Source organism: Beta vulgaris, chromosome 8 (genome assembly GCF_026745355.1).
Source record: "Beta vulgaris subsp. vulgaris cultivar EL10 chromosome 8, EL10.2, whole genome shotgun sequence".
Classification (NCBI taxonomy): domain Eukaryota; kingdom Viridiplantae; phylum Streptophyta; class Magnoliopsida; order Caryophyllales; family Amaranthaceae; genus Beta; species Beta vulgaris.
In genome coordinates this window covers 15,761,053-15,781,129 of record NC_079209.1, presented here as the reverse complement: position 1 = coordinate 15,781,129, position 20,077 = coordinate 15,761,053, and the positions used below count along the sequence as shown (strand labels likewise).

General features: G+C 36.8%; 2 protein-coding genes across 3 annotated transcripts in view; both read left to right on the top strand.

The window, feature by feature from the left end:
- The window catches only part of LOC104901131 (cysteine-rich receptor-like protein kinase 29), a 30,462-nt gene extending 16,872 nt beyond the window's left edge, over nucleotides 1-13,590 (top strand). The window contains exon 8 of the mRNA XM_048635353.2: nucleotides 13,468-13,590. The gene's annotated coding sequence lies outside the window, so the exon portion shown is untranslated. The remainder of the gene's footprint in view (nucleotides 1-13,467) is intronic.
- On the top strand, nucleotides 5,379-19,763 carry LOC109135736 (cysteine-rich receptor-like protein kinase 28). Of its 2 annotated transcripts, none has more exons than XM_048635357.2 (5): nucleotides 5,379-5,571; nucleotides 17,245-17,455; nucleotides 17,569-17,806; nucleotides 17,986-18,136; nucleotides 18,226-19,763. In XM_048635357.2, exons 1-5 carry the CDS (start codon nucleotides 5,521-5,523, stop codon nucleotides 18,487-18,489), a joined length of 915 nt encoding a protein of 304 aa, XP_048491314.1. In that variant the 5' UTR covers nucleotides 5,379-5,520; the 3' UTR covers nucleotides 18,490-19,763. The 2 variants fall into 2 exon arrangements, with proteins under 2 accessions (XP_048491314.1, XP_057247118.1); XM_057391135.1 differs by lacking the exon at nucleotides 5,379-5,571 and adding an exon at nucleotides 16,928-17,015.
- The last annotated feature ends 314 nt before the right edge of the window (nucleotides 19,764-20,077 follow it).

Genomic DNA, 20,077 nt, shown 5'->3' with positions numbered 1-20,077 from the left:
AACATATTATTGTAAGAAATGGAAAATTTGTTCTTTATTTCAAAGCAAAAACCTTCAGAATCCAAAACTGAAACCGAAATTATGTTCTTAGTTATTGTAGGAACGAAATAACAATTATTTAATTCTAAAATAAGCCCAGATGGCAAGTGTAGACTATAGCTCCCGACGGCAAGTGCAGCAACTCGTGCTCCATTTCCAACGCGTAGCTCTACCTCGCCTTTTGCCAACTTCCTACTTCTTTTTAGTCCCTGCACATCATTAACATGTGAGAACCACAACCGGTATCAAATACCCATAAAGAAGTAGAAGTCAAATTGATTTCTATAACATATATACCTGAAGTAGAAGCCCCAGACTTCTTTATTTCCTCCAAGTATATCGGGCAGTTCCTCTTCCAGTGTCCAATCTTGTGACAGTGGAAGCACTTGCTTTCCGCAGCAACCTTGGGCTTGGCGGTTGGCTTAGGTTTTTCAGCGACAGTGGCAACTTGCTTGCCTTTGTCCTTCTTTCCTGCCCATTTCTTTTTGAAACCCTTTCCCTTTTGAACCAACAGAACCTCTTTCTTTGGTTCAACCTTAGGGATGTTCCTTTCAGCATTGACCAACAATCCATGCAGCTCTTGCAAAGTCTTTTCAGACTCATTCATATTGTAGGTCATTCTGAACTGATTAAAACTTTCAGGTAGTGAGTGGAGAATGATGTCAGTAGCCAACTCGAGCCTATAAGGGAACCCAAGTCTTTCCATGTTTTCGAAAAGACCCATCATTTCGAACACATGGGGGCCAACAGCTTGACCCGGCTTCAAGTGACATTCAAGGATCTCCCTGTTAGTCTCATACCGCTCAACTCGGGCCTGAGTTTTAAACATGGCCCGCAGCTCTTGCATGATCGTGTAGGCATCCTTGGTTTCGAACCTCTTTTGGAGGTTCGGCTCCATGGCTGCTACCATCAAACAAGTGATTGGTATAGACTTATCACTAGCCTGTTTTGCACGACGTTTTTCAGCGTCAGTTGATTCATCAGTTATTACAGGAAGCGGGGTATCTAAGACGTCCTCTCGACCCTCAAACCTCAGAACGAGTCTTAAGGTCCTTTCCCAATTAAGGAAATTTTCACCATTCAGTCTGTCCTTTTCCAGAAAAGGACGAATGTTGAAACCGGAGTTGTTGTTGTTGTTATTAGACATGATATCTACAGACAGAAAAATAAGGCAAAGTTCAATTTTATGTTTATAAAGCAACCTAAAACATGTAAAAGGTTTCTAGGTTGACCACCTATTCAAAATTAAAGTCCCCTATGAATAAGTGTTTTCAAGATCCTATCAACATGTAACACTAAGCAGACGGAGGCCTTATCATAACGTTACATTATCAAGGTAAGTAAACTCTTTTACTAATTATAACACTTTATAACTCTTGTTTAGATGGATAAACATCGCATGTTTAACTATCTCTTGCTTCAAAATTCAAAACGCTTTTGATAATTTTGTTAAGGACAACCAAACTAAGTTGTAAAATTCGCAATTTTACCTTATATCCCAAAATTAATGATAACACCTGCGGAGGCATGACCTATTACTATTAATTAAGGGTTTTTAAGTACTTTATGTTTGGAAAAGCAAACCTTAATATTTACGGGGCCTAAGTTTATTATGTTGTTATGAATTAGTGAACTCTAGCGCGTCAATAACCAACATACAATAAACTTATAAGCATTTTAAAAATAATAAAATGCGAAAATAAAATGATCTAGTATGGCCCCAATCCAAGAACTAAGCATCAATGGCTCCTTCTTGGACTCTTCATGGATCTCCATCCACTTTTCCATGGGCCTTCTCTTGATGGACTCTTCTTTGGATTACATAAGTATCAAAAAATTTAAATAATAACTAAATTAAATAAATTACAAAAATACTTAACGATACGCAGATCGTATTTAAAATTACAAGAATACATCACGATACGCAGATCGTATTTTCTATCTTAATTTGGGCCATACTAGTCATACATAGCAAATATATCATAATATAAAATCCACATAATAATATCATATATTATACTTGCCAATCAATTAAAATATCAAATATTCTTAATTAAAGCAAGAGGATAAAATTTTAAGTAATAACTAATCACCTAAAGATTCCATCCCTTAAATACTAGCCTAATTAATTTTAATTAGATTAAAAAATCAGATTATGGATTGAAATTTATGACCAAATCAACATATTTGAAATTTACTTATCTTTCTCAAAAATCTGTTTTCAAAATAAAATTTCCAGAACAAAAAATTGTTGCTGCCCAGATCTTTTAGGCACGTTTTAAAAAAAAAAAAAAAAAATTTTGTTTTGAAACTTTTCGAAAAACAGTGAAAACACAGCAGCATGAGGCTGCCTTCCACGCTCGAACTTACCGGACTCAACGCAAAACCAGGCGACCTCGCAGGCCACCTTGCCGGCGTACTTGCCGGCCTTTTCTTTCGCGAGCCAACACCGGCGTTCTTCCTGCGGCGGGGAGCAGCACACTGCTTAGCACGTCAAACGTGCGTCGTGTGTGGCTGCTGCCACCACCTCCCTCGCTGACTCCGACTGCTCGCCGGCAGTCAAGCTTCACCCTCCCCGGCAGACCACCGGAGCCGCCATCGTGGCTGCTCCTCTTCTCCCCTTTATTTTTATTTATTAATTTTTTTTTTCTCTTTTCTTGAAGGATATTAAAATACAACCTCTTGTAAATTTAATTAGGTGATCTTGATTAAATTAAACATAACTTTTTATGCTTAATACTGAAAATTAAATTTTAAAATCTCTATTTTAATTAATTTTCAGATTTATTCATATAATTAATCACTAATTCATATAAAACACCTTTTACATGAATTTATCTTCATACATAAACGATTTTAAGCATGAAAATTTTATTAATAACATGAATTTATTTTCGAAATTTAGAGATCTAAAATCAGAATTTTATAAATTTCGAAAATTAGGGTTTAGGAGGTTAAAAAAAAATTTGGCTATTAATATTGAGAAAGAAAGTAGTTAAAACTCTTTTTAACAAATTTCAATTAATTATTCAATCCATAATTTAATTTCTCCTCTTAATCAAATTAAAAATAATGATACATAAACTAAACTTTATGACCAAAATTCTATATGCAAGAGGCTAAAACTGATACCACTGTAGGAATATATAAGTACTATAAAGCGGAATTTCATGAATCAAATTCATAAGCACTTAAATCAGGATCATATGCATATACAATTAAGGATCACATACAAGTTTAGAAATAACCTTTGTAGCGTGATTTCCACAAAGCTTGAATAACCCGGAATGAGAATCTCATATGTGATTCCTCTACTTAGTCCACCAACCCGGATCAACACTCCACCAATGCTAGTTGGAAAGGAAGAAAACTTCTTCTTTTATTTTCTTGGAGTATAACGTGACTTTTTGAAGAGAGAGAATAGGAGAGAGAAAATAATAAGAGAATAAAACTGACTGTTTTCTTTTCTGCCTAACCCAAATATATAAAAGTATTTAGGTCGATTTCTCTCCTTTTCCCCTCTCTTGGCCGGCCACCCTAGGGCCCTCTTGGGCTCTAGGTTTCTTTTGTTGATCCATGTTTAATGTGTGACCTTGTAGGATCCGTTACATTGGGCTTCGGGTTTATTTATTTACTAATCCGAAGTTCTATAGCTCTATAATACGATCCATTATATATTAGTAATTGCATTTAAGTCGAGGACATAAATCCTTCAGATGTACCTTCTGGTACTTAGTTCTGTAATAGCAGATAACTTGACTGAGCGCTGCAATTTTTTTGTAAAAAAAATTAAAAAAATTCTCCCCCCCCCTCCCCCCTGCATTTAATTAGAAACTTTCTCTTGAATTGATATTAATTTGGCCTAGTCATCTTGGATTTGGGTTGTTTTGGTACTTGGTTGGGTTCGGGTTCTGGTTTTGGTTCAATATTTGATTTTGTAGTTGAAAGAGTGAAACATCAAGTCCCTTTGTTGCACCTTAATTGTAACGTACAACATTCGTTTTTTCATGCTTGTTAGTACTCCTAGCCGTTGCCCTCTTTATGGGTTATGAGAAGAGAGAGTATAAAAGTATTATTAGTTTATTAGGAGAGAGAAAAAATTTGGCCAAAAAATGGACCCGATATTAACTAGTACCTGAACGAACCCGACCCGAACAAAAAGTTGACCCGATTATGACCCGACCCGTTTGCCACCTTTAAACATGTCCAACTTTCTATAATATTTACTAATTGAAAAGTTAGAATATAAAGGGTGATAATTGGGGCTCTACTAAAATGAAAACTCAAACTAGTAAAAGAAAAGAGTTTAAAGTTGATGAATTTTGACTAATTGCAATAAATTTGTGACAAAAGGGTCTAATTATATTAAAACAATTATAATAATTGCGCAATTTTGTTTTGGGTAAATGGATGCATCAACTAATTGTGCAAATTTGGAACATCAATTTTGAGTTGATTCCTCAGTTCAAGTTACTGTTACAACTCTATTGTTCACATTACCTAGGAGCGATGCAAAATGGCTTTTCCAACATCATTTAGTCCGACTAGGCGACTATGTTTACTTAAATATTGTCTTACTCCCACACATTTCCACAATGTTGACCTCTTATGCGTCATGAAATTCATCTCGACTAGGTGACTTTGAATTTTCAAAATTTCCTCACCCCTCAACGTCGTTTCACGCCTAACAAAATTTTCAACTTTCTACCTATTTAAATTAATTAGATGATGTTGCAAGTCTCGTATAAACAACAGTAAGACTTGCAAATGGGATTATCCAAATTTCACTATACACACATTCTTATTCAGTTTTACTTGATTTCCCATGCAATTGCCAGCCAAATTTCATAGGCCATTTTTGTATAACCACCTATGGTCACTACACCAACACCAGCACATACAAGGCCAATCTTAACACCCTCTTCTCTTCCATATTATCCAACACAAATAACTCCGGCTTCTACAGTTTCTCCTTCGGCCAGGACCCTGACCAAGTTACCAGCATCGCATTATGTAGAGGTGATGTGACAGTCCAAGACTGCCATAAATGCCTCAATGATTCAGTAAGTATGCTTCCTCAGATGTGTCCTTCAGAAAAGGAAGCTGTTGGATGGTACGACAACTGTATGCTGCGCTATGCAAATCGTGCAATACTCGGAATCAATGATCAACTACCTACCTTGATGTTGTATAACTTAATTAATGTGACTGATAATGTTAATCAGTTTAATCAGGTGTTAGGAAACTTATTGCATAAGCTTCAAAATAAAGCTGCATCAGGCGACTCTCAACTTAAGTTTGCAACAGGCAGTGATAAGGGTGATAGCTTTAAGAACATTTATGCACTTGCTCAATGCTCCCCAGATTTATCACATAGGAACTGCTTTAATTGTGTTGGGAATTTTATTAGTAACGTGCTTCCAAGTTGCTGTGCTAATAGCATAGGAGCACAGGTTCTTGGACCGAGCTGCAAGATCAGATATGAGGATTATCTATTTTACAACATCCCAGCATCGCCTCCTCCTCAATCAGGTAAGAGCATCCATGTTTTAGATCAAAGTTTTAGTTTTGGGATCGAAAACAAAAAAAAAAAAAAAAAAATATGTTGAGAAACAGTGGAATGAGCAATTCCACTGTTCACATGTGTGAAGTCCACTGTTCACATATTGTGCGAAGTCTATTTTTCCTGCGTGCATTTAATGCATGTCAGGTAAATTTCTCCGGTGTTGAAAATTTTGCAATTGTGCACAGTAGAAACTTTGCCTATATATACCAGTGTAAGAAATCAGTTTTACACATCAATGCAATACAATACTCTCTGATATATTTGCATAACTTCTCTCTGTATTTTCTCACAACACGTTATCAGCACGAGTGTTCTACCGGAAATTTTTTTTTAAGGTATCTTTAAAATTTTTACATCCATTTTGTTTTTAAGTTTAAATTTTTTCCAAGCCCAACCTTTTTACTACCCGAATATGGACCAACAAAGTAACGGGATTAACATTGTTTTACACAATGTCTCTGTCTCGGGTATTTATTTTTGGATAGAGCGAAACAATGTGCCATTCACTACCAACCCAGCGAGGGGAACTGTAATACAGCCCCGACCCAGTAACCGTAACAACGGTACAAATACTCATACCAGAGAAAACCACAAACCCCTGTTCCCAACACCAATAATAACCCTCCTATACAACCAGCTGAAAATCAACCTCCGCCCAGTAATAAAAGAGATAGAGATGAACAGGAAGAAACTAGTAGTAAACGTCACCATACTACTAACGCAGAAAACAAATAATTTTAACGCCACCTTCATGGAGGGCAAGGACATTTTATTTACGTTATTTTATTTTATCTGCTCTTAAACCGCCTATATGGACAGGTTAATTTTTTTATTGCCCCTATATGGACGGCCTAGTGAATGATAGCATTATTATGTCTTATATGTGCAATAATGTCGTATGTATGCAGGGAACAAGCATTCAGAACATTATTATATATTATTGTCTCTAATTCTATTTTTTTTTTGCATTTATAGTTACATATATTATATTACCAATTTACTAGCATGCTCTAATATATATTTGTCAATATTAGAATTTTATTGCGTTGTATATTTTTTAACTGTATATGAACTGCACAGTTAGGGATAACCCTCTATAAAAGCGGATTACCATCCCCATTTTCACCACATATCCCTTATCTTCTTCCGATTTTTTTCTCTCTAAACCCACAAATTTTTTTCTTCTTCCTCAACCTTCCGGCCACCATGTTTAACGCCGACGACAACCGTCCTCCACCCTCATCTTCCTCTTTTGAAGAGGATTTTAGGAAAATAAAACTCTACTTATTTCTTATAGCCGGTTTCTTTTTCCTCCTCATGGCATTAATGATATATCTCCTAATACATAAATAGGAGACAAAAAAAAAAAAATTTCCCCCGGAAGAATGGCGAAAAATGCACATGAATATCAATTTTTTTTGTCTTTAAGTGCATTTTAGGAAGTTTTTTTTGTTTATTCACTTGTTGTATTTTGTTTCTATTTTTGGTATTTTCTTGTTTTTTTTTGCTTAGCTTCATTATTGTTGCGCTATTTTTAGTTTTTTTTGTTTGTATTATTTATCTATAATAATAATGATATAAATCAAGGGGAGATAATATATATATGTGATTTATCATCATTACTAATTTCAAATATTTACCTATTTGTAGTCAAAAGAATGGGAGATCTAGTGAAAAGACAATTTAACATACTAGATCTATCTGGGCAAAAGTTTTTAGAATGGACGGTGGACGCCCAAATGAATTTAAAGGCCCAAGGACTGGAACATACAATTAAAGATGTGACAACCCAACAAGGGGATGCAACTACAACAGCGCATCAGTTAAAATTGCGACTGTACAAGAAAAGGCAAAAGCCTTAGTCCTCCTAAGACATCATTTACATGAAAGTTTAAAAAGTGAATATCTACTTGTGGATGATCCAAAAGAACTATGGGATAGCCTAAATGAAAGATATGGGCATCACAAAAATGTGCTTCTCCCAAAGGCACATTATGACTGGACCAATCTGAGGTTCCAGGATTTTAAAACGGTCAGTGATTACAATTCAACATTGTTTAGAATTGTATCATTGTTAAGATATTGTGATCATCCCATCACAAAGAGCAAATGATAAACAAAACGCTCTCCACTTTCCACGCCTCTAATATCATATTGGCAGAACAATACAGGTTCAGAGCTTTCAAAAAGTACTCTGAGCTAATCTCAGTACTACTTGTGGCTGAACAAAATAATGATCTTTTGCTGAAAAATCATAATCTTAGACCTACGGGGTCTTCAGCCACTCATGAGATAAATGCATATAGAAAGCTCTAATCCACCAGAAGCAAATGTTATACATAGTGGTGGACGCGGTAATTACAACGGTCATGGAAGAGGGCGTGGTAATTACCGTGGCCGGGCGTGGACGTGGAAGAGGCCGATTTTCCCCAAGAAATAATAATTTTAAACATTCTGATAAAAATTGGGGACAATCATCTGGAAATCAGAGGCAGACGTCCTATAAAGGAAATGATACTTGCCATAGATGTGGCATGACTGGGCACTGGGGCCGCACATGTCGTACTGCCAAACATTTGGTAGATCTATATCAAGCTTCAATAAAAAACAAAGGAAAAAATGCTGAAGCAAACTTTGTTAATGAAGCCACTACATCCATGCCCAGCCTTGATGTTTCAGTTTTTTTATGGATGATGCTGAAGTTGAAAATAAGTTTGTTTAGATCACAATCGATTAATGTGCTTAGTTTATTTAAACTGCTTCAATATCCACTTTCATGTATTTGTTCCTTTATTATTAATAAAAATACGTATTTTTCTTATACTAATCATCGTATTTATTATTTATGAAGATATGAATTCATCAGAAGTTGGAACTAAAGAACAATGTCTCCTGGACAGTGGGACAACACACACCATATTGAAAAATAAAGAGTATTTTTCAAAACTTACAATATTCCAAGCAAATGTTAGTACAATTTCTGGGACAGCCAAGCTAATTGAAGGCTCTGGAAAAGCTTGCATTATATTTCCAAATGGGACAAAATTGATAATTAATGACGCATTATATTCGAGTAAATCTCGAAGGAACCTCATAAGTTTCAAAGATGTACGTCAGAATGGTTACCATTTGGAAACAATGACGGTGAACAAAGAGGAATTCATATGCCTAACGGCAGAGAAAAACGGCAAGAAATACATCTATGAAAAATTGCCAGCAATTTCCTCGGGACTATATCGCATAGATATACGTCCGATTGAAATTAATATGATATCTAACCAGAAGTTAGATAATAGAAATCATTTACTCTATGGCATGACCGATTAGGCCATCCTGGCACAGGAATGATGCATAGAATCATTGAAAACTCAAATGGACACTCTATAAAGAATGTCAAAATTCCTCGGTCAAATGAATTAACATGCTCTGCATGCTCACTTGGCAAATTGATAATCAGCCATCTATAAATAAGATTGCCACTGAATCTCCAATGTTTTTAGAAAGAATTCAAGGAGATATTTGTGGGCCTATTCATCCTGCATGTGGACCATTTCGTTATTTCATGGTATTAATTGATGCCTCTACTCGATGGTCACATGTGAGCCTTCTGTCAAGCAGAAATGTTGCATTTGCAAAACTTTTGGCTCAAATAATTCGATTAAGAACTCAATTCCCAGATCATACAATAAAGAAAATAAGATTAGACAATGCTGGGGAATTTACATCCCAAACATTTAATGACTATTGCATGTCTATTGGGATTATTGTTGAGCACCCTGTACCTCATGTACATACACAAAATGGTCTTGCTGAATCATTAATCAAAAGACTACAATTAATTGCAAGACCATTAATAATGAGGTCAAAATTGCCATCTACTACTTGGGGTCATGCTATATTACATGCGGCAACATTGATAAGATTAAGGCCGACAGCCTATCACAAATTCTCACCATTACAATTAGTATCTGGTCGAGAACCGAATATCTCACATTTGAGAATTTTTGGGTGCGCTGTACATGTACCTATTGCTCCCCCCAACGTACTAAAATGGGTCCACAAAGAAGGATGGGAATATATGTTGGATTTGAATCTCCATCAATTATCAAATATTTAGAGCCAACAACTGGTGATCTATTTACGGCTCGATTTGCCGACTGTCATTTTAATGAGTCGGTATTCCCATCCTTAGGGGGAGAGAAAGTGGACCCACAAAATATAAAATCGGAAATTACATGGAACGCATCGCAAATGTCGTTTCTGGACCGAGAACAAATTCATGTGAACAAGAAGTCAAGAAAATTGTTCATCTGCAAAGTATTGCAAACCAATTGCCAGATGCATTCACAGATTCTAAGAAAGTGACAAAGTCACATGTACCTGCTGCGAATGCTCCGGAACGGATTGAAATTCCTAATAATAATAAGGCAATTGAAAATGAGTCAATAGCACGTCGAAAACGTGGCAGACCACCCGGTTCTAAAGATTTAAAACCGAGAAAAATGAAAAGGCAAGGGGAGACAACGAACGAAATTAATATAAATCCCCCAACAGAGCATGATGAAAACAAAAATGAAGAGAAACGTGTTCCAGAAGAAAAGGAACATGAAAGCTAGACAACAATGAAACTTCAATTAATTATGTTTCTACAAAGAGACAATGGAATCGAAAAGATGTTGTCTTGAATGAAATTTTTGCTTACTCGATAGCGGTTGAAATGACATACGATGAAAATGATGTAGAGCCAAATACAGTTGATGAATGTCGCCGTAGAAAAGATTGGCCAAAATGGAAAGAGGCAATTCAAGCAGAATTGAGATCACTTGAAAAACGTGAAGTATTCGGTCAAATAACCCAAATACCAAAAGGTGTAAAACCAGTTGGGTACAAATGGGTATTCGTGAGAAAACGAAATGAGAAAAATGAGGTTACTAGATATAAGGCAAGATTAGTAGCCCAAGGCTTCTCGCAAATGCCAGGGATTGATTATGATGAGACATATTCTCCAGTAGTCGATGCAACTACACTAAGATTTCTGGTAAGTTTATCAGTTTCGAAAGGATTGCAAATGAGATTGATGGATGTAGTGACCGCATATTTGTATGGCTCACTTGACACAGATATTTATATGAAAGTTCCTGAAGGACTAAAACTACCAGAAAATTGCATGCCCAAAGAGATGTTCTCAATAAAATTGAGAAAATCACTCTATGGGTTAAAACAATCTGGAAGAATGTGGTATAATCGTCTTAGTGAATACCTATTGAAAGAAGGATTCAAAAATAATCAAATCAGTCCCTGTGTTTTCATTAAGCGATCTAAATCAGGATTCGCGATCATTGCTGTATATGTCGATGATTTGAACATTATCGGAACTCCTAGAGAACTTGAAGCGACTGCAAAATACTTGATGAAAGAATTTGAGATGAAAGATCTCGGGAAGACAAAATTTTGCCTTGGCCTGCAAATGGAACATCTAAGAAATGGGATTTTTGTCCATCAATCAAACTATACAGAAAAAATCCTGAAACTTTTTTCATGGACAAAGCCCACCCAATAAGTTCTCCAATGGTAGTGCGTTCCCTGAATGAGAAAGATGATCCATTCAGACCACGAGAAGAGAACGAGGAGATTCTTGGTCCTGAAGTACCATATCTAAGTGCAATTGGTGCTTTAATGTACTTGGCTAACAATACTCGACCTGACATAGCTTTTTCAGTAAACTTGTTAGCTAGATACAGCAATGCACCAACCAAGAGACATTGGAATGGAGTCAGACACTTATTACGTTATCTTCGAGGAACACAAGATCTCGGATTATTCTATCAGTCAAGACCCAATGCGTCACTCATTGGATATGCAGATGCTGGCTACCTCTCAGACCCACAAAAGGCTAAGTCTCAATCCGGATATGTATTCACTTATGGAGGTACTGCAATATCTTGGAAATCTACAAAGCAGACTTTGACGGCCACATCATCAAATCATGCGGAATTAATTGCTCTTTATGAAGCTGGAAGGGAATGTGTATGGCTAAGGTCAATGATCAAGAATATCCAAGAAGAATGCGGGATGGAAACAATAACAACAAATCCAACTATCATCTACGAAGACAATACTGCATGCATCACCCAAGTAAGCGAAGGGTACATCAAAGGAGACAGAACTAAACATTTATCACCAAAGCTCTTCTTCACTCATGACCTCCAAAAGGAAGGGACGATCAACATTCGACAAATCCAATCATGTGAGAATCTTGCAGATTTATTCACCAAATCCCTTCCGGCGAAGAAATTTGAAGAATTAGTCCGAAAAATTGGAATGCGTCATCTTCATGATATATGCTAGATTCAGGGGGAGTATTATATGCGCTGCACTCTTTTTCCCTTCGATCAGGTTTTTATCCCACTGGGTTTTTCCTGACAAGGTTTTTAATGAGGCAGTTGATTTTAAGCATATAAGGATACATAATAGTTGTACTCTTTCCCTAGTTATGGATTTTTCCCACGGGATTTTTCCTAACAAAGATTCTTAATAGACAACGTCTATTATGACTTATAAGTGGACATTCAAGGGGAGTGTTGAGAAACAGTGGAATGAGCAATTCCATTTCACATGTGTGAAGTCCACTGTTCACATATTGTGCGAAGTCTATTTTTCCTGCGTGCATTTAATGCATGTCAGGTAATTTCTCCGGTTTGAAAATTTTGCAATTGTGCACAGTAGAAACTTTGCCTATATATACCAGTGTAAGAAATCAGTTTTACACATCAATGCAATACAATACTCTCTGATATATTTGCATAACTTCTCTCTGTATTTTCTCACAACAAAAAACAATTTTTATTACGGTTTTTTGGTTGAGAGAAGTTTGAGGTAACAGGATAGTTTGAGATGAATTGAGAAGTATGACTAGTCAAAACTTCTAATGGGAGTGTTTGGTTGTGAGAGGCTTGGAACAGAGGTTTGAGTCTAAAAAGCTAATTTTGAAAAACTACTAGTAGGAGGTTTTTTGGAAGACAGGTTTATGTATTTATGTATAAAGACTAAAAAATACTACAGTTGGTCAAATTTACTAGCCTTTGTAAAAAAAAATCGCACTAACAAATGACTCCAATATCTTTATTGGTAATTCCACCTAATAAAGTATCAATTAGCTAACAGTTATCTATCAAACACTTTCAAACAAACAGTTAATACAAACAGCTAGTCAAACCAGCTAATACAAGTATGCAACCAACTAACTGCTAAAAACTAATGCAAACAGCTAATTGCTAACAACTAACTTTTTATTGTGAAACAGGACTTACATATTTTTGCTATGAGGGATAGAGTAATAGTTTTCATTTCATAAAGCTAATTATTTACCACCTAGTTTTTTACCCTCATCAACCTTATGGTAACACATCATATTATCCTTCTCAATCTCAGACCGATAAGTGTTTCTATTATATTGTGTTACCATTTCTCCCCTCTATTTAACTGCATATTGTTTCCATTTTGTATCTTGAACCAAATATACTATTATAATTGACATTTGTTCTTGCTACCATACTCACACTGTTTCCTTTTTGCTCGACCCACTTTACACATTCGTCTGTTTCTTTTCGTTCCTAGTTTGAAAAACAATGCAGTAAACAATAAGGCTTTGTAATGAATCTGTTGGATGTTAGTATGCAACTATGCAAGTGCATATCTATTGGCACGTTCTTCATATCTGAATCTCTTACATAACCTGCAATCGAACTTTTGCCTTGAGAATATCAAATTGGACGTAAAAGGACTCAATTCCTACAATTCCTACTTCGATCATGAGCATTTCTGGAACCAGTACTTCGACTACTTTCTAACTCGGTTTGCAGGAAATGGGAGCAACACGTTGGAGCTTGCAATCCTAATCATAGTTGCAACAGTTATATCTGTTGCTCTTGCAGTTGGCTTCATTTACTTGTATAGAAGCAAGAAGTCATTGGAGAAGTGTGAAAGTAAGCAGAATAGTGTCTTCCCTTTCCGGTTTTCGAACATGTTTAATTGGGGAAATGACAATATCCAGTACATTGTTAATCATCAAATATTTAATCTTTGGTTTCAGTGGCTTCACCTTTACTTCATCAACTTGAAAATGATGAAAGCAGAAGCTTAGAGTTTTTACAATTTGGCTTTGACACTATTAGAGTGTTGGGTATATGGTAGTATATGAAGCTCATGGAGGTGTATGGATGTGGAGATGAGGTTGCGTAGAAGGAAAACGTCATTTGGGACATAAGGCCAACTTTGAATGGACATATCTTTCAATCTATAAATGATTTTGAGGTGATTCAAAGTGGAGGTGATAGCTTGTTTCCAAGAGCTTTCCAATGATAGGTCATACGTCCAATTCCGATGAGAAACGAGAAAGTTATGACGATTTTACGAAGAACTGACAAAACTGACGGGTTCTGTCCGCCCGCGGGTTGTCGAGCGCGGCCGCGGGGTGTCGAACCGCAAAGCCTAGTTTTTTCCGGTTTTTGGTATTAATGAGGGTATAAATATAAACCCTAATTATGTTTATTCATTATTCATCATCTCTAAACACATATTTGAGAGAGAAAAAGCTTTAGAGAGAGCTCTTGAGTGCTTTTGTAATCTCTATCAAACATTCATCGATTCCTAGTGCAGATTCGTGGTTTTTCTCCCAGTTCTTGGGTTTCCACGTAAAATTTCTGGTGTGTTCTTTCCTGCTTTATTATTTGATATTCTATTATTGTTTGCTATTATTCTTAGATTGATAGTCAATAGAACTTACAAGTGGTATCAAGAGCTAGGTTTGATTATTGTCTAGATCTAGAATAATTAACAATGGAGGATTCAAAGATTAGAATTGAGAAGTTTGATGGGACAGATTTTGGATATTGGAAGATGCAAATAGAGGACATCTTATATCAGAAAAATCTGTATCAACCTTTGTCTGAAAAGCCTGCTGAGATGGAAGAGGCTAAGTGGAAAGTACTGGACAGACAGGCACTAGCGGTGGTGCGTTTGACATTGGCTCGGACTGTGGCGTTCAATGTCAAGGATATCAAAACAACGGCTGGATTGATCAAAGCACTGTCAGATATATGAAAAGCCTCTGCAATGAATAAGGTATATCTGATGCGCCGTTTGTTTGGTTTAGAGATGAATAATGGTAGTTCTGCTGCTGAACATATTAATGAATTTAATTCATTAATAAGTCAGTTATCTTCGGTTAATATTGCCTTTGAGGATGAAGTGAAAGCCCTAATTTTGTTGTCCTCTTTACCTACTGCTTGGGAAACTGTTGTAACTGCTGTTAGTAATTCCTCTGGTAAAGAGAAATTGGTTTATGATGTTGTCCGTGATCTGATTTTGAGTGAGAGCATTCGAAGGAAGGAGAGTGGAGAATCATCTGGAGCATACAGTGCAGAAGGTAGAGGGAGGGGAAAAGGGAGGAACTTTCAGGGAAAATCAGAGTCAAAGGGGGACCGGGGTAAGTCAAAGGGCAGAGCTAGTGTTACTTGCTGGGGGTGTGGTAATGAAGGACATATAAAGAGAGATTGTCCTATGAAAGAGAATGGGAAAGGGAAGAAGAAGGTTCAAGAAAGTGATGATGAAGAAGAAGCATCAACTAACTTGATTTCTGAGTACGATTCCGATGCTTTGATGGTAAGCATGGATGATCAGGAAGAGTTGGTTGGGTGCTCGGGATCATGGGTCTTGGATTCGGGTTCTTCTCATCATTCCTCACCATGCAGGGAGTTGTTTCGGAATTTCAAATCCGGAAAAACTTGAAAAGGTCTACCTTGCGGATGGCAAGGCAGTGGAAGTCATGGGAAGGTGATGTGAGTGTGAAACTCACTCATGGTGGCTCGTTGGAGTTGAAGAATGTCAAGTTTATCCCAAGGTTGAAGAAAAGCTTGATATCGGTAGCCCAACTTGCTACATCGGGTTACAAGGTTGTGTTTGATGGCGGTTCTTGGAAAATTGTCAAGGGAGCAATGATCATAGCTCGGACAAGGACTGGAACACTTTACACCATGGGGAGCACAGTGAAGGGGCCCGGGATTGGGATGAGAACTTCATGTAAGGTGTCGTTTGGTCGGAAAACTATCGATAGTGGGCCAAGGGATGAAAACCGTGGTGAAGCGGTATCCCGGTGGCAAATTGACCGGTAAGCGCACAAGGTGAAGGACGGCACACAAGCATGTTGTGCCGGAAATCCTAAGTGGAACAAAGGGTGTATTGTTCGAGTGGGAGCAATGTGAGTTTGCTTTTAGAACAATGAGAAGCTTCTTTGGCTTAGGTGGTAATTGGCTTTATTGAAGTTTGATGAGACTTCAATGTGCTTCTTTGGTTGGAGAGGAAGTGGTTATTTTCTTTAGTTGTAGAGGAAGGGATCTTCATTTGGTTGTGCTTGTCTCTAAGGTGATCCGACCTCCGGGGTAGGAGGGTGTGTAGGTTCATGGAGTGATGGTGCAATGATTTGGAGTTTAGTGATTAAGAATCAAAGTCGGTGTAGACTTTGATATCTTTTGTATTGGAGTTGGTGCAATCTTCAATATTATTTTCCTTGGTGTAAAGGAGATGTTGTCATGGGATGCTTGATGTATGTCATGGTTTGGGCACAACTAGAGATTGCTTTTGCAGTGGGAGTTGTGTGTAGGAGTTGAGATGAATGAGAGGATGATGAAGGTATGAAGTTTTCTTCACTTACACCTATCTCCAAGTGGGAGATTGTTGGGTATATGGTAGTATATGAAGCTCATGGAGGTGTATGGATGTGGAGATGAGGTTGCGTAGAAGGAAAACGTCATTTGGGACATAAGACCAACTTTGAATGGACATATCTTTCAATCTATAAATGATTTTGAGGTGATTCAAAGTGGAGGTGATAGCTTGTTCCAAGAGCTTTCCAATGATAGGTCATACGTCCAATTCCGATGAGAAACGAGAAAGTTATGACGATTTTACGAAGAACTGACAAAACTGACGGGTTCTGTCCGCCCGCGGGTTGTCGAGCGCGGCCGCGGGGTGTCGAACCGCAAAGCCTAGTTTTTTCCGGTTTTTGGTATTAATGAGGGTATAAATATAAACCCTAATTATGTTTATTCATTATCATCATCTCTAAACACATATTTGAGAGAGAAAAAGCTTTAGAGAGAGCTCTTGAGTGCTTTTGTAATCTCTATCAAACATTCATCGATTCCTAGTGCAGATTCGTGGTTTTTCTCTCAGTTCTTGGGTTTCCACGTAAAATTTCTGGTGTGTTCTTTCCTGCTTTATTATTTGATATTCTATTATTGTTTGCTATTATTCTTAGATTGATAGTCAATAGAACTTACATAGAGTGGCAACAGACGACTTCTCTGATGGTAATAAACTTGGTCATGGTGGATTTGGTACCGTTTATAAGGTACTTGTTTTATTTACAAAAGAACACTATGTATTACTAGTATGTTACTAATTCAAAGAATATATATATATGTATATATATATATATATATACATATATGTATATATATATATATACACATATATGTATATATATATACATATATGTATATATATATACATATATGTATATATATATATTACAATTATAAGGCATCTAATGTACATGTAAACATGTTGGATAAAAACAGGGGATATTAACAAATGGACAAGAAATCGCGGTGAAAAGACTCTCAAAAGATTCTGGACAAGGTGATGGTGAATTTAAAACCGAGGTTTTCTTGATGACTAAACTTCAACACAAGAATCTTGTTAGGTTCCTTGGCTTCTGCTTAGAAGAAGAAGAAAGACTTCTTATTTATGAGTTCGTTCGCAATGCGAGCCTAGATCAGTTCTTGTTCGGTATGTTGGTTACATGTTCTTATATACCATGACAACTGACATTGATCAATTGAGCTGTAAATTGGGTAATGAAAATGGATTGAATAACACTCAAAAGCATCAATTACGTGCAGATGTCAGCAAGCGGTCATATTTAAATTGGCAAATCCGGCACCAGATTATAATGGGCATAGCTCGAGGACTGCTTTACCTTCATGAAGATTCGCAAGTACGAGTCATCCACCGTGACCTTAAACCTAGCAACATACTTCTAGATGCTGATATGAATCCCAAGATTGCAGACTTTGGTATGGCAAGGTTGTTCGGAGTTGACCAAACTAGTGAAGATACCAGCAAAATCGTCGGTACTTAGTAAGTGTATCATATATTATTGAATTCTGAGTGACTAAACTAGATCACTTTCCCAGGAATAACTTCTCATTGTAGGATTTCAGGTTGTCCATTGCTTTATTATCATATATTCAAATCATATTGATGTGGATACCACTACAGTAAATGAATTAGAGTCCAATCCTACCTCTTTTATGCAGTGGATATATGGCACCAGAGTACGCATTGCATGGAATCTTCTCTGTAGGATCAGATGTCTACAGCTTCGGTATACTGGTTTTGGAAATCATAACAGGTCGGAAGAGTAATGGATTTCATAATGAGGGATACAGAGAGGACCTAATAAGCTTTGTAAGTATTTAAGCTTTCCTAGCAATTAACTTTATGGACTGTATAATCCAATGCAAAATCCATACTATAAGTTATATAATGTCTTACAGGTATGGAGAAATTGGAGAGAAGACATGGCTTTGAATGTTATTGATCCATCATTATCAACGGGATCAAGAATTGAGATTATAAGATGCATACACATGAGCTTGTTATGCGTTCAAGAAAGTATCGAGGACCGACCAACCATGTCTTCTGTGGTGTTAATGCTCAGTAGTCACTCTCTCACTCTTCCTAAGCCTTCCTATCCTCCATTTGGTACTGATGCAAGCATGGACACTAACTCTGATCATCCCGAGTGGGACAGAATCTGATAATGGCAGCTGCTCCTACAACAAAAGAATTTTCACTTTGGTGTCCTGAGATTTGATGAAATCTACTTCTTTTTGTGACAGGAACCTAGAGCTAGCAGCCTAGCACTTGCGTGGCGTAAAGCGTTTTCACTTCATCCCTACAGCAAACTCCTGTAAACACCATCTCTGTTTTACAACTTTATTTGCTTCGAGTAGATGGAGAAAGAAATCATACATTTTCTCACATTAAATTTGTCTATCAATGAAAGAGTTAGTACTGCAACTACGTGCAGAGAAACTAATACACCAATCTGAACATGGTGCAACACAACTTAGAATATCAGGAAAACAAGGCACGAACAAGTCAATGCTTCATGGACTTTAGCGATCAGAACTTGCTGCACTGGCTTGCCTATTAGCAGTAAGATTGCAAACACAGTGCAAGACCTGGCATTTGGGTGCAAGACCAGGCATTAAGTGAGAGAAATTTATGTGTAGGTCTAGTGGGACTTTCACGAGAGCATCAAGTTTTGGCTTAGCACTAAAATCTAGAAAAAGTGGAAATCTCACCATCGCCGTCTTCATTTCACCTTAATGTCTGTAGACACAAAATCTATAAGTGTTTTACAATTAAAATGAATTAATTATTATTGAGCTAAAATAAATATAATTAGTCTAATTTAATTATTTTAGTCCACCTAAATAAATTTCCAAATTAAATCAAACAAATATAATTTGGGTTATCAACTATTTGGGCTAGTCAATATTATAGTCCAAATAGGATCGTCGAATGGCAAAGTAAGAAAAGACTTTGAAGTCATAAACGATCCAAATCCATAAACTACCAAGTCCATGAAAGGTTCTCCATTCCCTATAAATACACCTCACCTCCTTCTGAGGGGATCGAAAAATTATTATTCTCAAGAGCTCATAAATTTCTGTTGAAATTCTCTCTGCAGATAGTCAATAAGCACATCAAATTTGTGCCAACTGTTCAGATACACTCAAACATATTTGACTGATCAGATTCAAGCTTTTGTCATACCTCATTCGAATACACTCAAACAAAACTCAAACTCAGGTTGACGTTGACAAAACATTATCCCCACACTCAAACTCAGGTTGACGTTGACAACACGTCAGTCTACACTCAGCTCCACAACGACACCAACACGTGTCACTCTCAAGCTACGGAACAGAATCGGAGGACTTAGTTTATTTTTCCATTATAAACTGTTTACGGAGATTGTACTCAATACATTATTGAAATATAATTTCTTTATTACTTTGTTTCTCGTCGTATATATTTTGACTCGAAATTTGTCTATACAAATTTTGGCACGCTCGATGAGACAATCCCTGCCTCTCATCTCTGTTTCGTCATCAACAACAAATCTGAGAAATGGCCTCAAGCAAGAACATCTCTCAATCTTCTATAAAATTTGCCGACACCCTATGAAAATTTGTAACGCTGGGTGACTTTATGGATGATATGATCTTGGTTTTTGCACCAGAAGAATGAAAAAGGTTGTTGTTGTTACTGCCGCTGCAAAGCTCCGAACTGTAAATGTTCCTACCAGGCAAAGAAAGCTCTTTAAGCCTGCTGCTA

What these genes read in the sequence shown, in the direction of transcription:
- LOC109135736 (XM_048635357.2), top strand. Translation starts at nt 5,521, where the DNA reads ATGAGGATTATCTATTTTACAACATCCCAGCATCGCCTCCTCCTCAAT. An exon ending in ATCGCCTCCTCCTCAATCAG is followed by an intron (nt 5,572 to 17,244) that starts GTAAGAGCATCC and finishes GGATAAAAACAG; the next exon opens with GGGATATTAACAAATGGACA. An exon ending in AGCAAAATCGTCGGTACTTA is followed by an intron (nt 17,807 to 17,985) that starts GTAAGTGTATCA and finishes TCTTTTATGCAG; the next exon opens with TGGATATATGGCACCAGAGT.